Source organism: Corvus kubaryi, unplaced genomic scaffold (assembly GCF_017639235.1).
Source record: "Corvus kubaryi isolate FWS band 111438036 unplaced genomic scaffold, C.kubaryi_AGA036_p1.0 split1-37296, whole genome shotgun sequence".
Lineage (NCBI taxonomy): Eukaryota > Metazoa > Chordata > Aves > Passeriformes > Corvidae > Corvus > Corvus kubaryi.
Window position 1 is genome coordinate 10,028,963 of NW_024582075.1, and position 22,887 is coordinate 10,051,849.

Sequence of the window (22,887 nt, forward strand, 5' to 3'; positions counted from 1 at the left end):
GATTTCCTCCCCATCATTTACCAATTCTGGCAAACTGTAGCCAGAAGCTTTAAGCATGCCAAGAACTCAAATACTAGGTTATGCTGCAAACAAACAAAAAAACCCACTCTTTCCCCCCAAAACTCTGGTGTGTCTCACTCCCTAAATTTCCTCTATAGAAACTTTGGTTCCAGCAACTTTCTGCACGATAAATGAGGAAAGAGGAGGAAACACCATGTAACAGGATGGGAAATAAATCCGCTTATCTCTGTGCAGAAGTGCCCTGAAGGAGCTGGCTGAGCTGCAGCTCATAACCCAGATTACTGCCAGCCAAGCAAAATGAGGGATGGGAGAAAAAATATAAATATGAAAACAAATACATTAAATAATTTAAATGTAGATTTAATATTGGAGTCACTGGACCTGCTGGAGGAGGGAGTGCAAGGGCATGAGGGTGTTGCGTTTGGGGGTTCTGGGGAGTGGAGGGGGGATATGTGTGCGCTTCCTGGTTTGCCTCCTTCCTTTCGTCTCAGGGGCTCTGCAGCTGCCCCTCTCGCACTTGAATAAAGACAAACTTTTCTTTCTGGAGGGGGCAAGATCCGTGAATACCTTACTCAATAAGAGATGGGGCATATTGAAAACTATATTAAATTACCCTGATTAACAATTTAGCCACGAACAGGAGAGCTTTGAGAGATCTCTATAGTCAGGGCTGGGGGCTATTCATGCCAGCAGCTAAGAGGTCGAAAGGTTTCTGAAGTTCACAGGCTCAGAGCCTTTGTTATGCTAACAGACAATCTCAAATCAGCTGCCTGCTGGAGTGTGAAATATAAATGATTCCTTGTGAACTTCCAATAAGTTGTCACTCTTGTTCTCCAAATACCAGGACAGGCTGTTAATTTATAGCAGGGTCCTTTTCTCTCAGCATCATGAGCCCTAAATGAATGCCTTTGTACTTCAAATAATCTTTTTAAGGAAGTTGCCCTGCCTTAATAGCCCAAATACATCTTGTATTTTCATTATGAAAGGAAGTATTGGTATTTCTCCAAATTTGTCTTTCCCTGTGCCAGAGGTGTTAGGGGTAGGTGGGAGAGATGGTCCCAAATACAGCAAGCTGGGACCCAAGGTGGGTGGGGGGCAGTAACAAGTGGTGATAGACTGGGAGCTGAGAGAGCCAAAACCTCATCACCTGCCTTGTTCTGAACAACACGCAGAACAAGATTTACTGTTCCAAAATTACCTGTCCCCTGCCTTAGGTGTGATTTAGGGCGCCAGGGAAGGAGAGGAGGCAGCTGCACCCAAACAGCGGGCAAGGTCTGGGGAGGGTCTGAGATTTGGGTACAAAGAGAAACACACCCTTCTACAGGACATCGGTGCTAATGCCGTGAAGAGAACAATCAGTTAATTATCTTTATACATAAGGAAATCAATCTATTAGAGGATGTGATCTGCTCTTATCCAAGGAGGAAAGGGAAGCCTCCCCTGTGAGAACCCTGGTGGGGGTCTGGTGGGCACGCAAAGTGCAGTGAAGACTCCACAGCGCTCCAGGATGAGGGGAGACCCCCTCCTCACTGTGGCAATAATGATCATAATTATAATAAAAAATGACACGAGTTTAGTTTGCTTGCACTGGAAATAAAAATGCTTGTGTCCCATCCCCACTACCATATCAGGGAAGGAAAGGAGGGGTCCCCCAGGCACCCACCGACCACAGACAGGGAAGGCGCACAAACACACAGGTTTTTTGGAGGTTAAGTTTAGCTGAAGAAGGAGTTGCGGGTGCTACTGGCAGTTTTGGGCCTCTCTGCTCCACGCAACCCAGAATGAGGATGCCTTTAGATGGCTCCTTGTACTGATACTGACTGGATGGTGCTTTAGTTTGGTGGGGTGGGGGGGGAAGAGGTGATAATTGCTTTTCTCCAAATCAGCATTTGTTTTCCCTTTTGGAAATTGATCTCACCATTTATTCTCAATAAGCTTTTATAAAAATTCCCCAAAAATAGGAGAAACAAAGGTTTGATTTGTGCTGTTTGCAAGAAGAGAAAGAAAAGTTCTGGAGGCTTTTTTTTTCTCTTTTTTGTTTTTTCCTCTGAGCAGATGCACACACAGGGGTTATTATTCTGAAACACTAGAGTCATGAATTATCCGTGTCCTCTGAGTTATTAATAATACTTAGTGCTTCCAATGCACTTTGCATTTAACAAAGAGCTGACGAAATCAAACACTAATTAGTGTCTTGTTTTTATTTGACAGTTTGAGCCTTTTCTTTTCCTTTTTTTTCTTTTTTTTTTTTTTTTTTGTTTTGTTTTGGAAGAGAAAAGTTGTCTATTTTTCAGTAAGTTTTCAAACAAATTAACACCCACATTCAAACCTCTACTAAAAGTTTGTTAGTGAATTGCCAATACTGGCTTAATCAATTATGTCTAGAGCAGCTAATGCTGAACTGAACAGTCTACATGTTAATGACGGTGTTGCTAACGGCATTTATTTAATTGAGAAATAGCTTCACACCCTTATTTTCACGTTTCTGATGGCCAAGTTGTGCATTTCGAATTTTAGCTTTCCTTTAAAAAAGCTCTAACAATGTAGGAACAGCATAATACTCATGGATGCAATTACTAAATTACAATAAGCAGATTTTTTTGAAGAGGCGACATTTTATTTTTGAGCCGACATCTTTAAATTAGATAATATTTTAAGTACAAATATAAGAGTTGGATTAAATATTTCTTTTGTTGAAATATAATCATTAACAAGAATCAAATCTCTTAAGTTTTCTACAGCGACAATATGAACATTTAAAACAGTAATTAGTTTTCGCAATAAATATTAGCCAGAACAAAGTTAACTTGGGGGAGGGTGCATCCAGGAGATTTCTTGTTTTAGCATTCCTGAATGGCATACCTGATTGTTTTCAGGCAAAACAATCTTGTTAACAATAACAGTATTTTGCTTACACATTTGCCTTTTGTAAATACATTTCCACAAAGGGCCACAGAATGAAAGAATTATCACTCATGTATGAGTAAATAGATGTCGTTTCCTTGTAACCACTAGACAGTGATTGTCTGAAGTGCCAAAGGGGAACACTACTTTTCTAGAGGATATGGACCAATGAATACATCTTTTTTTTTGCATATCAAGTACTATCTTTGTGGTCAAACAAGGTGAAAGCAAATAAAAGAATAAAACAGCAAAAGAAAGACTGTGTGGAAAAGAACCACGGAGAAAAAGTGCAACAGGACACCACAAGATGGCTGCCTTTTCATTCTTTGTCTACGATTATAGACCAATTTCTACTGGAAAATTAATGGAAAATGTCCTTTAGCAAATCTGCCAGAGGAACTACAGTTGCATTCTCCTAACACCCTTGCAAACTTATTAAACATATTTAAGCTTTTATACACACAGCAAATCATCATATAGGTTTGTCTGGAGGAACACCTACTGCACATGTGAGTCATCACACTAATATCGACAAGTCTGGGTGTGTGAGGAGGACAGAAAGATACAGACAAATATGTAACGTAAAATAAACCCCTTCAATATGATAGGCAAGATGAGCATTGATTTATCAAACAACTACACCATTTTAGCAGATGAGAAAAATACAGTATGAATAATATATGTAGTGTATTAAAAAGATCTTTAGGGAGGCTTCTCAAATTCAGGTAGAAAATACATCTTTGTATGAGTGTATTAACTCCTCTACTCTTGGTTGAAATCTACTATTATTAAAAGTTATGGAAACAATATAAAGGTAACATTCAACATTAAATCAGAAACTTGCTAAAAGAAGACGAAACTACGTTACAAAACATTGGATCAATTCCAGCAACTGTGGACAAAATAAAGACTTCCTAAAAACAGTCAGCAGTTTGGATTTTAGTCTATTCAGCAAAAATCGCTAGGTTATAAGGTTACTCTGTGGGCTGAGACTACAGAGGAAGAACAAAGCAAATGGTTCCGTTTCAATAGGAAATATAATAAAACCCCCTTTATCTAAAAGCCATCAGGGACAAGCACTCAATACAAGTTAACAAGCAGGAACTGATAAGATAACATTTATATGAGGTCAGAAGCCAAATGCCAGTCAAAAGCTTTTAACCTCTTGGGTCATAAACAGGAATAGATAAAACACATAGATGGTTATTTATTGGATTTTAAAGGAATCTGATCATTGTGAGTGAATAACTCCATGATTTACATAATTGGGACTTAAAGAACAGGAACTTTGTCATTAACACAAAAAGCAAAGCTTCTGGTCTATAATTCTTCAGGGGCTTTGGTTTTTTTTAATTCACTTTACTGTCTCTTGTTAATCTATACAACCCAGACAAAACAGACAGGTGATCAAAATGATAATCATTGTCTTAAAATAGACACATAATGAGTCACTAAGAGAATTGGTCTGTGCAATCCAAGGTTTGTCTGAGCATTCAATAGGCTAAATATTTACAGTCAGTGTACATAAAGAACAATAGTCAACCTCCCCATTGTGGTGTTAATACCAATAGAGTTTTGTTTTGTTGCGTTTCTTCGAGTCCACTAAAGTAAGAGCAATCTCATTTCACAGTAAAAGGATGTCACTTTAAAGAAATGATAATAAGAAAAAAATCAAACAGCATCTGATATTAAAGAAATACCTTATTTTAAGTGCATAAATATTTCATGTGAATTTACAAAAACTTTAATTACACTTCTAATATATCTGGGAACAGTAACTTCTCTGTGTAATTTTTATTTCTGCTTGTAGACTGAGTCTTCAAATTCTGTAACTTGCCTATATTTTTGTCCAAAAGTAATTTTGAAGGTAATGCTAAAAAAATTACCGAATAAAATGTAATATCCACCATTCAAGAAAGAAACAAGGGTTGATGGAAGGCCTTTCTAGGCCTAGTGTTTCTTTAAACAGAGTTTACAATACACTAGGCGAACACTGGATTTAAAACACTTCAAAATATTTATCAGAAGTATTTTATCACCATATTCAAATGACACCTGGAACGCACTCACCTTTTATTGACAGTCTCTGTTCTGAACATCCATTTGCTCCACAAGAGCCCCCAACAGAACAAGGACTGACTGTTTTGATTTTGTTAATGTTTAGTAAAAAACCAAGCAACACTAATCAGCATGCTGATTGCATTGCCAACTAACAAATAATTTACTACTCTGAGCATTGCATTCCATTAAAAGCTCATTAAATTTTCTGTTCTCCAATGGGAGCTTTAGCTTTTGAACTGCATGCTTTTGCTCCAAATTGTCACTTAATCCACACTTTCTTCACTTCCCACCCGCCCCCCCACAGCCCCCTCTCCCCGCATCATAGGTAGGAATTTCAATTCCTAGATACACAAAAGCAAGGTAAATAGAGCCCAGATTTTGATTTCTTTTCTAAATTCAAGATCTTTGGGTGTCAGGAGTGATCGAGAGTGAAACTACTTTCCTAGATTCTCACTTGAGCAGTTTAACTTGGGTAAAATACCCCTCTTCACAGAGAGGAATGGTGGGTGATTTAGGTATGGGAATGCTTTGAACAATTTGGTGCATGGGAAGAGAGATATATAACACTCCAACATTTTGTCCTTTAAACTGGAAGCAATTGCTTAATGAGAGAGGAAAGCAAACAACTGCAAAAAAACCCCCCAAACCCTTTCTATTTTATTCGTGTAAACACTGAACAAAAGAAATAAAACCACCCTTTATGTTACAGAGCACAAAACTTCTTATCTGTCCTAAGTATCAAGGATTGCAGTTAGGACACTTCGGGAGGTCTCACAGGGGAGTAAAAAGCTCATCTTCCTCAGCCTTGCATACTAAGGAGCACACAATCGCTACATTTAATAAGTAAAATGCAAGCAAATGTCAGCCTCTAAATTAAAATGCATCTTTGGATTGCTAATTGTGCTTCTTGTAAATTTGGGTCATTTTGCATGACTGACTCTAATGTAGGGCTGAGGTTGCCATGTAGCAGAGCGAATTCCTGATTCCCTGTGCTCATCCTGAACTCAGTGATTGTGTCAGGTGCAGTTCTGTATGCCCCAGCAGCTGGTTCATCCTCATCAATGCAAATAAGGCAACTCCTACAATCAAAGCCCCGTGAGTCTAAAGCTTGATTGCTGATGGTAGGCTAAAGCGCTACACAGGCTCACTTTCAAATCACACTAACTGACAAGACAACTCTAATGTTGCCCCGGTTTCAAAGCCACCCTTTTGCCAAAAAAGACCAAACTGAGAAAAAACATATATATTAAAAAAAAAAAAAAAAATACAGGGACATGCATCGTTTTGGGTGCTTAGAAAATTCATATATATGTGTACATATATATATATGAACTTGAGTGAAAGTCTGCTGTGGCAATAATTAACGTAATATTTGAATACTTATGAGAAAGTATCCCCAGCCAGTAATTACTGGCGCGGCACGGCCCGCCTCTTTTCTCAGGGACTATCATCCAGGAGTTGTGGTCTCCCGCCCCCCCCCACCCCACGCGCTGCCCCCGCCGCCCATCCCAGAGGGGAGCCGCTTTTGTGGTGTCCCTCACCCACTCACCTCTTCCTCCCGGCTTTCAAGAAAACCCTATGGAAACCCCTTACTGAAATCTTCCCTCTGCCTGCGCCCCAGTTTTTGGAGTTTGTTCTGCCTGCCTTTCCATTAAGTCCACGAAGCTGGAGAAAAACGCTACCTTGAAAAAGAATAAGGCTGTGAAAGGGGCCAAAGGCCACTCCAGTGGATCCCTATCAACGCATATAATACGAGCATATCCTATAAATATAATACACACAGTACTATAAATGCAAAACTGGAGAAAAAATAACATTTCCAGCAAGAGCAAATCCCATTGGGCAGGGCAAAGAGGAGACCTACAGCCCGAGCAGCCCCGCCCAGATTCTCAAAATCTGTCGCAGGCAACATTTGATTCCGGAGAGCCAGAGTTTCAGGCAGCTGGAGCTGCCCCTCTTCCCTCACTCCAGGCAGAGGGAGAGAGGATGCTAGCACGGCAGCCCGGGACGGAGACAGGACTTCGAGCTCACCTGCGGACGGGAAACAGGGCAAAACAAACAAGGAAACACGAGATTTTCCTTTCCCCTTCCCTCCACGCCTTACCACTTCTGTCTACTCCGTTCACAGGTTTCAGAAGGTGTGGGCAGCGCCAAAAGTGCGACAAGAAAATCCGACCTCAAAATCCTGTATTTCCACAGCGGCTGCAACCAGACACCCGGTCCGCGGCCACTCGCGCCTCACCCTCTCCCCTTCCCGCAACAGGATTAACAGACATTTTCCTAAAAGCAAATCAGAATTTGGCAAATTGTGTGTGACAGTCGATTTGCTCACAATATCCACTCTTTTTCGGTATGAAGACAGCACCGTTCTCAGTTTAACTCCGGCTGACACAGGGCATCTTCCAGGCAAACGTTTGCCTGGAAAAACATTTATACCTCCCTGCATATCTCCTTCAACCACCCCCAAAACGGGAGTCCTGGACTCTCGGGGATCATTGCATCCTGATGACTCATGAATAAGATTATTGCCATGGAAGTATACCTAACGTGTTTCTGTAATCTTACTTTCTGTGCTGTTTTGTTCTGGTTCCTCCCCAAGACCCTACCACCCCTTCCCTGCTGTGCTGGTCTTTAAACACAGGTGCAACTCACGCTGCAGGAGAAAATAAGCTCTGCCCATCCAGAACAGGGCTGAGTCCTGTAAGTCAATACACCTGGAGTCAGCTTTGAGATCGTGTTCCCTCTCAATGGGATGAGGCAGCTCTCCCCACAGCCCTGGACTGGGGAGGCTGCTCAACTTGTCATGGTTGCTGCTGGATCCCAGTAGGCTCAGGGGGAGATGCTCTGCATCCTCCAGGTGCCACAGCTTTCTCTTGAGTCTTAAAAATTAAAATTCTGTTTCACTCCAAAATCCATTTTACCTTAGGGGTTTTGTGGGGTTTTGTTTATTTGATTTGTTGGTTTGGTTTTTGTTGGTTTGGGGTTTTTTGTTTATTTGGGGTTTTTTTCCCTTCCCTGCACAGGGAGACCTTTTGGCTCTCTTTGTAACAGATGCAGTTAGGCAGCAGAGAACCCCTAAAGATATCTTCTTAAACAGAAGTCCATCCATACAAAGTCTCTTAACCCTGTAAACATTGCAGATAAAGTATCTGAACTTCAATTTTCCTACATACTGTGAGAACAGAATGAAGAGTATGTGATTATTTAATTTCCAGTAACGATACACATCTCTATAATTTAGTGTTTTTTTCTCTGTTCTTCACAGGTGAGGACATCAGGTTGACTTCTCAGTAACCTTCTTATAAACCAACTAGAACCTTGTAAAAATAGCAGTAAAATTATTTTAAAAGATAATTACTTTAAATGTTTCACCAGTCCTGTCCTAATGTGATTTTCCCTCCTTCCATTACAAGTATTTCCTTTATTTGCAACTGATGATCTTTGGCAGTTTGGGGTTGGCGGAATGAGATGGGCACATGTAACGAAAATGATACACTCACTTTTGAAACTTAAAAAAATAGAGTGACCGACATCATCTGAGTAACTCACAGTGAGCTGACAGAGCAGTAGCTCCACAATTTGCAGTTGTGAAGAATATGGCATAAAGGCTTTAACCATGTCCAGTCAGAGGAAACAACACTGCACGTTCATGTCTTTTCAGCAAGGGAGTCCCCAGCCAGAAGCAACCTCCTAAATCCATTTGAGAAGATGCACAGGCAACTCTTCCCAAAATAACCTGAGAGCTGTTGGGCTAACAGCTTTCCAGGACTAGTCAACAGATAGCAAATAAAATAAATTCCTTCTCTCTTAGAAACACCAGAAGCTACCTTACACTCATCTCCACAAGCCTCTTGGTGGGCTTGGGCTTGACCCAGCTCCCCGTCGTCCTCCTGACCAGAGCAGATATAGACACTAAGCTTTCCCTGCTGTATTTATAGCTAAGGATTTCTGACTTGTCCCACAGTAAAGGCCATGTATTCCTTTTTCACTCAGGGGAAAAATGGCGGCAGACAATCATGCCCATTGTAAACACATAATAATATTTCAAGAGCCTGCTCATGAACAATGACTATCCTTGAAATGGTTACCTGAGTATCTCATGTTAATCAACCTATTTTAATAAGGCTCCACATCTGTACACTCCTTACCCCTCAGAGCCACCTTGTGCAGGTGATGTTTGTAGCAAAAGCTCACTATGTTCTACTGTGTTCTCATACTCCATGACTTATCACAAGCATGATGCTTTAGGAGTTAGGATATCCATTCAGTACAGGCTAAATAAACAAACCAGGGAAGCAAATAAATAGCAATATAGCTCAAAAAAAATAAATAAAAAAAAAAAAGACAGGCACAAATAATGAATATATGAAGATGGCCTAATGTTGAAATGTCTCAGCGACACATGCTAAACACACAGTTCTAGATAACAATAGAATATTGCATGGTCAGAGTCATCATTTTGGTCAACACAGGCTATTGAACTGGAGTGAAACACAATCTTGAAGCTAAATTTAAGAAGTCAGCTGCCACCCCACCTCTCAGCTAGTCACAAAAAAATTCAGCCTTGTACAAGACAAGAGGAAAAAAGACATGCCAGAACATAAAGCTGATTTAGGTACATATTATAATCTTTAGGATTTATAATTCCATCTTTATTCTGACTACTAACCGTAGTTTGAAAGTACAGCCATGATCTTTACATATTCATGGCACTATCTCACTGTTCCAGCTGAAAATCTCTACTGTCTTGAATTTATCCTATTTGAAAACCAAAATGTCTTGTTGAAATTCAAATAAAAATTGTAAAATGATCACACAGTAACTGTACAATTATAATGATTTTAAAAGTGCCAATTCTGACCATTAAGGCAGTACTAAAGACATTCTGCGGATAAACAAAAAGGATCAGTTCTTGCTATGAAGGAGCTATGTGTCAAATCAGAGCTATCAAAACAATTTCATTTTCCATTATATGCTCATTTTCTGCTCTTCCATGTACAGACAACTCACTGGTATTTAAAGGAACATGGGAGGGTGGAGCTGATTGTAGCATATTTACTCAAGTAAATACTTGGGTGTAGTAATGAATGAGTTTGTTTTAAAATGTTCATATTATATGAATGTTAGTTGAAGTTGGCAGTAAATATTGAATAGACATATCAAAAGGGCAGCATGTCATCTCACTTCTCCTGTATTATGTAACATTCAGGCAGCTGTTTGCTCTGGTTGTATCCATTTTCTTGAAGAAAATTAATTTTTAAAACTTATGCAAAAATGATGATTGAGTATGACAGATGAAGAAAAAAGAAGGGAGTTTAAGAGAGGAAGTTTAGAGACTGAGCCACCCACAAGAGATTATGACAAAATTCCCAGGGCTACTGTTTGATTTGTATCAATAATTACTACTTAGTTATTAAGTCTCTTTCTCAGGACATTAGAATGAAAGACACAAGGAAGAGTGAGGTCTAAAGCTATTGCAATTTTTCAGCACAGGGGAATCATCAGGAAAGCGCTGTTACTAAAAAAAACCCAAAAACTTTCATAATTTTTTTTCTAAGTGATACATGACAAGTGTTTCATAAGCATTTGTGCATATATAGCGAAGACCAGAAACAATCCTGAGACATGGACAGAAACAAGAAAATAGGACTAAAAGGGCTGTGAGAGAATATCTCAGCTCTATGTTTTCCATGGGTCTAAAGGTAGTACGCTCCAATTCTCTCCTGTCTTTTACAATATGATTTCTAAATATGGCATTATTTGCCATACTTAGCAATACTGTTTCATTCCTTTTTAAGGCAAAAGAATTCTCTCACACCCAAAAGACCTTAGCGTAAAAACACTTATGTTCCTTAAGATGTTCCATACAGGAGTCTGAAATGGAGGATGGGTTTACTGGCTGGAAAATACAGCTTATGTGATCTGAACAGACATTTGAAGAGGGAAGAGATAGTGCCATCTAATTTCCTCCAGTTATAAACATGTATTATAGTATTGGCTATAATATATAATATAATGGCTCGTTTTTCACACTCCTAATTTAATATTGACATAATTCTGTCTGCTGCTAGAGGGTTGCTGCAGCTGGAGCTCGCATTCCTCACTGTCTTGGTTTTGAAAGACAGGTGTCTGCTAAGGAAGGCAGAAGCCTGCCTTGGAATGGCAGATGTAACCCCTTTCCCTCCGAGTTATTATAATTTTGAAATCAAGGGCTTTTAGGCAAAGATGTGGGAAATAGGAATAACAGTTCTTTACTATGATATATCTATATGTGCATAACCAGTCAAACAAACAACAATAACTATGGCAGTACCAGCAAACAATCACAAACCCAGTCCCAGCCTTCTCGGCTGTCGGGCCCTTTCCCCTCGGGTGCAGTTCCGCTCGCAGCCGGCAGGGGCGCTGGCGGCTCCCGGTGAGCAGGGCAGGTGCGATGGTTCCCCCGCGGCTGCAGGGGGCGCTCCGGAGCGAGCTCGGGGAGCACGCGGCAATGGCGGCCTGGGATCCCGGGAAGGGATGGAACAAAGGCTTCACAAACCCCTGAACAGCTGGCCCCGGTGTCCAGCTGGACCTTGGGAACAGCAGGCTGGAACGGCAGGGATGAGCACAAATCCTGGGTGGCAGACGCGATGTATCCAAGCAGGGAACCCCCCCCCGGAGGTCTAGGCCGGCAGGGCGAGCACGGCTACAACGCAGCGAAGGCTCGAATCAGCGGCGGGGCAGGGCGGCCACAGCCCGGCCTCCAGCGGGGCAGGGAAGTGGGCCGGGGGTCCTGGGATCTTTCTCCGCAGAAAGAAAAACGGCTGAAAAGAACCAGCAGCTTCTCTCCCCGAAAAGAACCAGCAGCTTCTCCATCCAAGAACGCCGAGAGCGAACTGACCCCACACCCAGGTGAAACAAAAGAGTAGCCGGGCCCACCCCACCGTCAGTGGGTAGCTCTTTTGTCTTCCTGAAGTACAGCCATTTGTCCCTTAGCAACATGCATATGGGAAAAAATTCCTTTAATAGGAAAAAAACTAGGACTAAACTAAAACCCCAACACTCATGTTCTCTTACAATCCTTCAGAATTTATACAGGTGGATTGTATGAAGCATATTGAAATGCAAGTGTATGCATCATTAAGTTTGTTTACTTTCATGACTATAATACTTTTTGATTGTCTTTTGGGCTTTTACAAACTTGTATATAACTGTTGCTACTATTTGCAAAGCAGTTCTGAATTAATATCCCATTATGAATGCTTCCTTGTTCTGTAGACAGGCTGAATTCAAACAATTTTTGTAGAGAACTTAGTTTTTGTAGCTTTTTTTCCTTTTTCATCCTTCGAACCAAAATACCTTGAAACCAGACAACCAAACCAATATACCATAAAATGTTTACAAAACACTCACTAAAGGAGGAAAAAAGCCTCAGATGGTTGCAGTGAATAGAGGAGTGTTTTAAAAGCCAAGAAGCTATTTAAACATTGTCTTAACTCTTCTCTTTCTGCAGTAAAATCCTTTCAAAATCCATCACTGCTAATCTGCCAGGAACAGTTTTGGTTAGAGAACTGCTATTAACCTATAGTTTTCCAACTGTCTTACACCAACAGTGGATGTAGAAGCACATAAAGGAAATGACACATGTGAAGCAAAAATTATTTGTCTAGGGAGGCTTTTGCCAGCAGCAATTTCATGATTTTCAAGTGTCAGATGTAACCTATTTCTCATTTGATACACATGGTTGTATTCTTTGGGCTCTAACTGAAAAAACACACATACTTTTGTAAGTGTTTTCATGCCAGAAAACTGCTGGACTCTTCTCTCCCAGCTTACATAAAGGTCCACTTATCTGCTTGCTTGGACTAGAGGAGATAGAACGGGAGGGGAGGGAAGGGAAGAACTTGCCTGATACAGTCCCTCTGCCCGAGGATCAATATTTGCGCAAGACATAGATAAAATCATTTTGGTAAATCCTTTTTTTGGTCACCTAAGTGGCTAACTTTTAAAAGATTCAATTCACCAGTATTCACTGCAGTCTAAATGTAAAGTCCTAAATTGAAGACTATTTTCAGAATGTTAAGTGAGAATGTGGCAACAGCATTTTATTGAGTTTTCTGTAAACATTAACATATATAATATATAGACACACATATGCATACGTGAACACACATTTAGATAGGTATACATATATCTCTCTCAAGACTTTTCAAATATACATACATTTGTGTACACACACATTTATATACTCTTTCTCTGTACTCCTGAGTATCTGCAAGGCCAGGTATCACCTGTCTTTAATATTTGTGAATAACACTTGTCGCGGGTTCGGTTTGAACCGGGCAGAAACACCAATTTAGTGTAGTGGTTTGGTCCAAAATACTCATTACTGTTTATCTGCTGTGAGATAAGAATTAGGAGAAATGCAAAACAGGCACCAAACTTGAAAGAATATGAAGAAGTTTATTAACAGACCTAAAAGAAGAAAAAAAAAATTATACCACCTTCAGAACTCTCCTCCTCCCCCCACCTTCCTCCCTTCTCCCACTGACAATGTGAAAAGACAACCCTTAAGATGTTCAGTCTGTTTACCACTGCCATAATAACCTTGTTCAGTCCATTTAGAAAGAGAAGTCTCTTCTTGCTCATGCTATGAAAACATTATCACAACGAGACAGCCACCCACTTCCAAATATTGTTCAGTCCATTTAGGAAGAGGAGTCTCTCTGCCTGCATGTGAGTCCTTTCCCCCGACTTGCAGCTTTTCCCGCAACTGCTTTCGAGGGTCCACTCTTGAAGTTTTCTGGGGTACAATTTTAAGGTTGAGCCGTTCAGAAACAAAAACAGAGGCCCTTCTCCTTCCCTGGGAGCAAAGGGTCTTCATCATCTTCATCGTTAGGACTATCTCTGGGAGCATCTCTAGGAACTGAGGTTTTCTCCTTTCCCGTTTGGAGCAAAAGTCCTCATCTGGTTCATCTCCCCCTGTCCAAACTTCTCATGAAATTACAGCTGCGTCAGCATCTGCCTATCTCAGCGCAGGTGCTTTTGCTCACGAGTTGAACACTCCACCCCCCATATCTTCATGAAATTACAACAGGATACTCTGATATATCATAGCTTCACAACAGAATTTCAGCTTTAAGCATCTCCTCTCTCTCTTCCCTCAGGTTTTCAGCTCTTCACAGCAATAAAAGGGTTAATCTCACCTCGGCCTTGCAGCTTTGCAGCTGGAATGTTGAATTTTTCTTATCGCAGTGGAGAGGGGGGAGAGCCGAGCCGCTCCGGCTGCCCACGGCAAGGCAGTGGGGGGGGGGGTTCCACGGCTGGAACAGGTCCATGGCTCCAGGATGGCCGTGGCCCGGCCCGGCCTGGCCCAGGCAGGGCCTGGCCGGGCCCGCTGGCCCCCACACGGGGCCTGCAGCCACTTGTCCCAGCGCCAGAAATGAGAGAGAGCTTGGAGGGGGAGTTTGCCTATTCTTAAATGTGGATCACAGAGGTGATCACAACTTTAAGTGGCTTAGAGAATTGTCCATATTCAAACTGGCCAGCTGATAGGTTCTGTCAGTTCCCAGAGGAAACTGTAAGCACCCCTTAGCAAGGACGTCCCTTCCGGGACTATGCTTGCTAACCTATGACAACACTTTAGAGATTATTGCATAAAATAAAGTGCACACATTTTCAAAACAGCCAGCTTTTTTGTACAGGGTGCTACTAAACAAGAGGCTCAAACTTGACTGAGTACAAATCTCTCATTAGCAGTAGAGCTAATGAACCCTGATCTCCTTTGTGTCTTGTGCTTGGATTGGCTACTGTCTGAATAAGATATGAGAGCCAGCTGATGCTTTGCCTGCATTTAGACATATATTTCAATAAGCAAGGAGTTCACAGTGTAGCACTATCCCTGCTTTTAGCAATAATGAAGGTCTCCCCTGGACAATCCCTGGGGTTCACAATTTCATCAGACTTGTAAGAACTTAGTATCTTTCAGGCTGGTTTGGTAGGAATTGGACAACAACGTCTCAAGTAACCAGGTGAAATGACTATGAAGCTTTCATGCACACGCTCACATGCAAACATAGAATGATTAAAAACATGAATTCTTCAGAAAACAGACTGAAATGTTTAAGGATGTAAAAACATGTTTACTTCCAGTATGCTTGACTTTCCCTGTTCTCCACAGTATTGCAGGCTGGTAGAGAACCACTTTAGAGCACTATAGCATAGAGTTTGACAAAATAATTATTTTTTTAAATTATAAATATTTTTCAATTTTTTATTTATTATTCCGTTTTAATCTCAGAGAAACAGAAGGGTATTACCATAGGCCTGGTTCCTAGGGTATATCACCGTGTCCTGCAGCCATAGGGAGGAGGAGGAGAGAAGATCCAGCAGGCAGGAATTGTGCAGCAAGATTGATTTATTTAATTATTTTACAAACTCTTTTACAGACTTTTTTCTTCATAGTCTAATTGGACAAAGGACCAGCCACCCCTTGGGGGTGATTGGCTAAAATCCTAAAACATCCATTGCCAAAATATTTTTCTACTATACCATAAACAAGACTTTTCAAGGTTGCAGGTGGCTTGGTTGTTTACATTCTCTGCTACCTCTTCTGTGAGAGAGAAAAGTCTCTCACAGACTTAGAAAATAGCAAGAAAATCCTTGCTAGCAGCATTTTTGTATCTACAGAAGGGCATGATTGAAAACATATAGCTTTTTCCAATATGTCCCAAAACTCAAGGATCCTGGCATTCAAGACTGTGTAACCCCCATCAACACCAAAACACTGATTGTTTCAGCATCATTTATCTAAAGCCAGTTTATAAAATTAATTGATCTCTCCTTTGCATACCAAAGAACTAATGCTAACTCTGCCTCTGTGACACTTCACATTACAGAAGAACGGAAGAGTTCTTCACATTTTTACCCCAGGGCTATGTTGGAATGACAATAAGGCACACAAGGACACAGTTTAAAACACTCAACAGATGCGTTGTTCTGTCGCAGTTTTTAATTTGAGCTTTACATCTTGACTAAATATCTTTTGGACATTTTTGACCCAGATTTGTCTTTATGGTGACTGTGCTAAAAATATGGATTTACATTGGGGATTAATTTGGCCCGTTACGCTACAATCCCTATGCCTTCATACTGAGCCAGTATGAAGATGTTTTTAAGATTTCCTTTATTTTAAATGAATTACATAATTGGTCCTATAAATATCATTCTGATAGGGAGCACAGAAAAGAGCAAGAAAAAAAAATGTAGAGAGAAGTAAGTAACAAGGAAACTCCTCGATAGCTTTTATTCTATGATCACAGAGCACCATTTCCAGTTAATGCTACTGAAGCCTTTAATTTAATGCTACTGAAGACTTTATTACTGGATATAAACAACACATAATGAGCATCTATGGGACACTGGATAACTCCCATTAGTGAAGGAATATCTTCATAACTCACATGTTGGTTTACCACTTCATTTTATTAACTCTCACTTATTAGACAGCAGCAGTGCTTTCCCCTACAACAGCTTAGTTCTTCAGTGCCCACTGTATGGCAGTTTTCCCAATGCTAGCCTTTTGGGGATTATTCTGAAGGAAGGACTGCACATATAATTTGTGTGTTGGAAATGAGGGGCTGCTTGGTTTTCTGTGCATGCAGCCCTCTGTACAAAGCTGACTGAGCCTGACCTGCTCCCTTCCCTGACAGCATAGGAAAGTAAAAATTCATCACTGACCTTGATGAATAGCAGAGGGACTAGGAGAGGGAGAAAACTTGCCTCCTGGCCCTTATCTCCCCTTTGACAGCATGGGACTAGAACAAGTGATTACGTGACCACCACCCACTCATGGTCAGTCTACTTGGGGCCCCTGTCATGGTCTAGAGCTGTACAAATCATCATTTGTACAGGAGAGGCATGTGCTCAGAGCATCAAGAGGGGCTGGAGAACTCCTCGTCCTGAGCCTTACAAATGCTGCCTTTATATTCTGATTTGTAGAAGGAGAAGAATGTTCTTGTAGTCAGTGTTTTGGTTGCTTGTTTGTTTGGGGGGTTTTTTTTACATATGTTTGTAATACTTACAAGGTGCTTGGGATACACTTACGGATGCCCGAGGGACTGAGACACTGAGTAGAGACCTGTGGCACTGTCCCCAAGCATTTAAAGAATGTTCCTGACAGGTTGCTAGCTTGCTTCCAAGCCTCTGAACATACCAGAGCTACACTGCCCACTACACTGCTTCTCTGAGAATCAGAGGATTCATTTTAAAATTCTGGTCCTGACCTGCAAGATCTTCAGTGGTCCAGCTCCTGCACATGAGCACAAGCTCTTTTTCCCAACTGCACTGCAGATTCCAGTCCACTTATCATCATCTGCTGCTGGCTCTAGTACCAACATACCAAAGAACTTCCCCTTTTTTTGCATTGCAAATCTGGAATGCTTTACCAATTTGTAGCCCCTTGACTCAGGACAAGATTTTTTTGCACACAAATGCCACTCTGGAATACTGCAGCATGTACTAGCCTATTGCTGATATAATTATGTTATGATGATATTATTATGACTTTGTCTTTCAGATACTTTACTGTATATTAAAACAAGGTACATGAAACCTCAAGATACAATACAGAGAAAAAAGCATCAAAACCACTCAGTGCTTTTTAAAAGGAAATACTACTGTCAGAGACATCTATTTTTAAATTCTTTTAACACATAGTGGTTAAATGAACTCACAACAAACCACAGGCCTTTTTAGCACTACTGAACTGCTCAGCAAGAAGGCACTGCTCAGTAACTTGACTTTTAGGAAAAAAAAAGTACTATCAGAAATCATATTTCAAGTTAATTGAACAGAACAGTAACAGCTTCAGAAAGGTCACACAGTAGATAAGATGAGGAGTGCCTAGTTTTAGCAGTGACATATTTGATTTGTCTGTTTTATGTTGTGTTCCATTTGAAACAGCGTATTTAGACAACACAAATTTTCTATGCATATAGATGTATATCCATGTGTGAATATGTGTGTGTAGGGCACAGCTGTGTGAACCAATGTATTAAAAATACGTACTTTCATACATAGTTAAAATAATTTGGTTGTATTTTCAAAATACAATAGAGAGGCTGGGGGTAGGGATCAATATCTAGAAATCTCACACTAGACATAGGTCCTGAGGCAACTTAGTAAACACAGACATACACACATGCACACAAAACCAAACCTACTGCCTTTGTAGTCCTAACTTTCTGCTTTAGGGTATGGTAAAACAGGTGAAACAAACACACTACTGGCACAAATACAAGTGTTTTCCTTTTGTTCTGATGACTTACAGAAATAAGGCATATGGTGCTGCAGTGTGGCCATATATAAATTCCTATGGATCTGTGAATCTGTCTGCTTCTATGCTGGTAACTGATTTTTCACCTAATTTGGAACCCACTGGCCTGTTTCAAATGTGTTTATCAGTGGAAATTCTTGATTATAATTACACTGCCTGTGTGTAGGTCAGAGATACCATAAATGCCCCAAACAGACACACTCCTAAAACAGAAACGTGTGTTTCTAATCTATCAATCATATGAGAGAAATCCACAGAATACCAAACTTCATTAGCTCCACTATTCACAGAACTTTTTCAAATAAGCTGAGCAGCCAACTACGTAAGTCAGAAGTACCACCAAGTAAACCCCACTCCCACTTTTTATATTTTTATACTAAATCATAAAGTAACCATAGAATGATTTGAGTTGAAAGGCACCTTAAAGGTCATCTTGTTTCAACCCCTTGCAGGGGTTGAAACACCTTCCCCTAGCCCAGGTTCTCAGAGCATCATCCAGCCTGGCCTTGAACACTTCCAGCAATCGGGCATCCACAGCTTCTCTGGGCAACCTGGGTCAGACTCACCACCCTCACAGTAAAGAATTTTTTCCTAGTACCTAATCTAAACCTACCCACTGTCAGTTTAACGTGATTCCTCCTTGTCCGGTCACTGCATTTTAAAATGCTGGGAAGTACTTCGATAGTAGTTGGAAGATCTAGAATTATACCCCTAAATGGAAAATTTCCAGCCTGATGTGCCATCTGCCGAAAAAGAAATTTATGACCCCTCTTTGGAACATATTTTGATGATTTTGCCACTATTTTTCTTCAATATCCTCTCATGTGTTAAATTACGCTGTAAATTAATCTCTTAATAGTCTTCACCTAACAGAAATGAAAAGTATCCCAAATAATGGAAAGATAGAAATAAACAGAACACATTGCAATGATGTGTTCCTGTTGTTCACCTCATAAATAACTTTTTACTGATATAGGATGCAAGTTGTCCTGTAGTAGGTGACCTTGCCTTTGTTGATCTAAACTTACCTTCTATTCATTTTGGGACTGTAGACTGTGTTACAGTAAATTTTCCTTCAGCAGCTGAGTTGCCTTTACATTACAGTTGCAGACTTCTTCATTAAGTGTTTCAACTGCCTCAACTGTAGCTGCTGAGACTACATTTGACAGTCCAGAAATGTATTTTTGGGGAGCCTTGCCTCTTTTCTGAATAATGAGGCATATATATCGAGCTTTAGACAGCCTTGTATCCAGCTGGCACAGGCAGTAAAACCATGTCTGCGCTAATGCGTTTCTTAAAACTTGCCCACTGTTTGAGACGAGGGCTCAAGAGCAGCTTCACAGGTTAGGTGGTGTTTGTACCACTGGCAGTAACACATGGGACAATTTTCTTTACCTTGCTGCTGCAAAGGTTCCACTGAGCCCATATAAATCCATTCAAAAATCCATTTTTCCATTGTGATTAGAACAACTTTGGCCTTGTCTTTGTGCAAATAGTGTTTTGTGAAACACAAATTTAAACAACACTAGAATTAAAATCCTAGATCTCTGAAATCATGATTGCTAGAGTTCAAGCTGTTCAGTTAATGAAACAGTTCTGCTCACTTCCAATTTTGATCATTTTTCATAAAATGCCACCATTCATGTCAGTGATGAAATCTTCTTAAAAAGAGTTCAAACAAGTCAGAATTTTGTTTAAAACACTTTTGAGATTCTTACCTCCACAAGTAAATGGGTCTCAAATCACTTGCTCTCCAAATGTATCTCATCTCTTACTATTTCTACAATAAGACACTTTTTTGTTGTAACTTTGCCTTTTAAAGAGCTTATTAATTTTCTTTAGTATTCTGTCTGCAAGAAACACATGGTGTAAAACAAATGCCTTCAGAATTTGTTATTTTCTTGACATGCTACATTTGTCATAAATGTCACCATATTAGCATTAATAAATTGGCAGACCAAAGACCTACTTTCTGGCTAAAATTAAATGGTTTGAATAGGTCAAAATCATCTTCTCTCTGGTACTATAATCTCTGGTAACTGAGAGTATTTCCTTTGTTTGAAAATCTATTTGTTCTACTGTTTTAGAAATGTGATATTGAATAGGTTTTGTTGTTTGTTTTTTTTTTAGCTGCCACATATTTCAAAGGAACAATTAAAAATTTCAGAATGACAGAGTTTATAACTCTTCCTGAGGGTTGTCAAGATGTTACTAAATTAGCTTTTGCCAGGGATTTTTGCGTGGAGCAAGATTTAGATTCACTGTGAGCAGCCCTGCAGAGAAGGATTTCAAGGTTCTAGTGGACGAAAAGCTGGACTTGAGACTGAATCAGGGGGATGGGGAAGCAGAAGTTAAATGATTTACTAAGAATTGGTTTGTGAGAAGCAATGCATACCACTTGCCCAACACTTACTGTGCCTACCAAAGCAAGATGAGAAGATACGAGACTATTAATAAGGCGAAGGAATCTTGACCAAAGATACTGTTTTTAACCTAAAACTAACTCAAACCAGTCTTGAAGTTTGGACTTAGCCCAGGGGCATAAAGAGCATGCGCAGGGAGGAAAGGTGAAAAGTTCAGGATAAGGAAGACCCTTTACTTCATCTGAGGAAGACTCTTATTTCATCTCGGAGACCCCTGCCCACGACCACCAAACAGCACTGCGCAAGCGCAACGCGGATGTAAATGACTTTTGGGCTCATTGTAATACGAAGCGAAGCTAGGCGGGTCTAGGCAACGAATATGTATAGGTGTATTGGGAAACTCAATGAATACGGAACTTGTAACCCCATATATACCAAGCTGAATGCAGCTGTCGGTACGCATGACTTTGGATAAGCTATCCCCCACGCGTCCCAGTGCTGGAATAATTTACTACTTATTCTAGTAGTGGAGTCTTTCCCGCTCATCAAGCCTACAAGGTGTGTGTGGAGCCCAAAAAGACAACCAGGTCCTGGGCTGCATCCTAACCAGCCTGGTCAGCAGATAGAAGGGGGTGATTCTGCCCCTCTGCTCTGACTTCCTGAGACCTCCACCTGGGGTTCTGTATCCAGCTCTGGGGTCCTCAGCACAAGAAAGACATGGACCTGCTGGAGTGAGTCCAGACGAGGTCTGCAAAGGTGATCACAGGACTGGAGCACCTCTGCTAAGGAGACAGGCTGAGAGAGTTGGCAGTGTTCAGTCTAGAGAAGAGAAGGCTCCTGGGAGACCTCAGAGCCCCCTTCTAAATATGGCATTGTAAGAAAGAGGAAGAGTGAGTTTTTACACCAGCAGATAGTCATAGGACCAGGAGGAGTAGTTTTAAACTAAAAGAGATTTAGATTATATGTTAGGAAAAAATTCCTTACTGTGAGAGTGGTGAGGCACTGGCATAGGTTGCCCAGGGAAAATGGAAGGATGCTCCATCCCTGGAGGGCCACGGTAGACAGGGCTCTGAGCAACGTGCTCTAATGAAAGGATTCCTTGGACTTGGCACGGGCCTGGAATGAGATTATCCATAAGGTTCCTTCCAAATCCAACCATCCTGTGAGTCTGTGAATTAGCCTTCTGGGTTTCTCAGAAGGCAGGAAAAGCTTGGTAAAATACGAACAGATGTTAAGCATTTTCCACAGAAATACTATTATCTATTAAAGCAGAATGCTCCTACTTGTTTCTAGCTCACACATAAGGGACCACGGCAGCGCATTTAAAACCGCACGATTTACGAGAAAACTGCTGTTACTCCACTTGAGGGACGCGACTATTTGCGAGTGCTCCTTTGGGACGGGCTATCCACGCGCGTTCCGTCGGACACAGGCAGGCCGTGCGCAGTGGTGGGCGTTCTGCAGGGTGAACACACATTTCCCTCGGGCCAAGCAACTCCGCCCCGTCCCCCGGAGAGCCGCCCCCGGGTCCCGCTAACCGCGACCATGGCCGGGCACAAGTCCAGCCACACTTCCGCCCCCAGCCCGCACCGCTGTGCATGTGCAGCGCCGGCACGGGGAGGGCGCAGTGACCTTCGCGCATGGCCACAACCCGCTCCCCCCTACTGCCCCGCCGCGCTCCGTTCATGCTGCCGCGGGGCTGGGCCCCCTTCCTCGCTCCCCCCTCGATCCTCTCCCGGTGCTCCGGCCGTGCCGCGCCGCACGCGGGCGTCGGGGGGGAATTCCGCGCTCAGGGCGACCTCCCGTGTCACGTGGCTGGGGTCGCGGCGGTGCCCTGCCCGGCACCGGCTGGCTCGCGGCGCCTGACTGGGCTGTCGCCGAGGGGCCTGTGGGCCGTGCGCCCCGGCCGGCGCCTCTACCTTCTTCGCTTGTCGCCAGCCCGCGGGCGCGGAGCGGTGAGGCCGGTGCTGTCCGTCGCGGCGCGGTCTCATCGCTCCATGGCTCCGCCCGCGCAGGCACCGGGTAGGACAGCTCAGGCGGGCCTTGTCGCGGCAGGATCCCGGCGTGACCTCGGCGTGCGCCGGTCGGGAGCGGCAGGCGGGCAGATTTATGTGCCGGGAGCGGGGCCAGGCCGGGCGGCAGCGGCGGCGGGCGGGGCCGGCGCGGGCACCATGGTGAGCGGGGCGGCGAGGAGCGGGGCGGCGAGGAGCGGGGCGGCGAGGA

At 42.0% G+C, this 22,887-nt stretch overlaps 1 protein-coding gene across 6 annotated transcripts in view; it reads left to right on the forward strand.

Annotated features, from left to right (window-relative positions):
- TMEM161B (transmembrane protein 161B) overlaps positions 1–22,887 on the forward strand; it is a 181,099-nt gene that overhangs the window by 112,084 nt on the left and 46,128 nt on the right. Inside the window, exon 1 of one of the 6 annotated variants that reach the window (XM_042053978.1) lies at positions 22,341–22,838. The exons of 3 other annotated variants lie outside the window; for them this stretch is intronic. In XM_042053978.1, coding sequence (XP_041909912.1) covers positions 22,350–22,838 — 489 coding nt within the window. In that variant the 5' untranslated portion in view covers positions 22,341–22,349. Of the gene's footprint in view, positions 1–22,340; positions 22,839–22,887 lie in introns of those variants that run through there. 2 more of the 6 variants (XM_042053976.1, XM_042053977.1) reach the window with 2 other exon arrangements.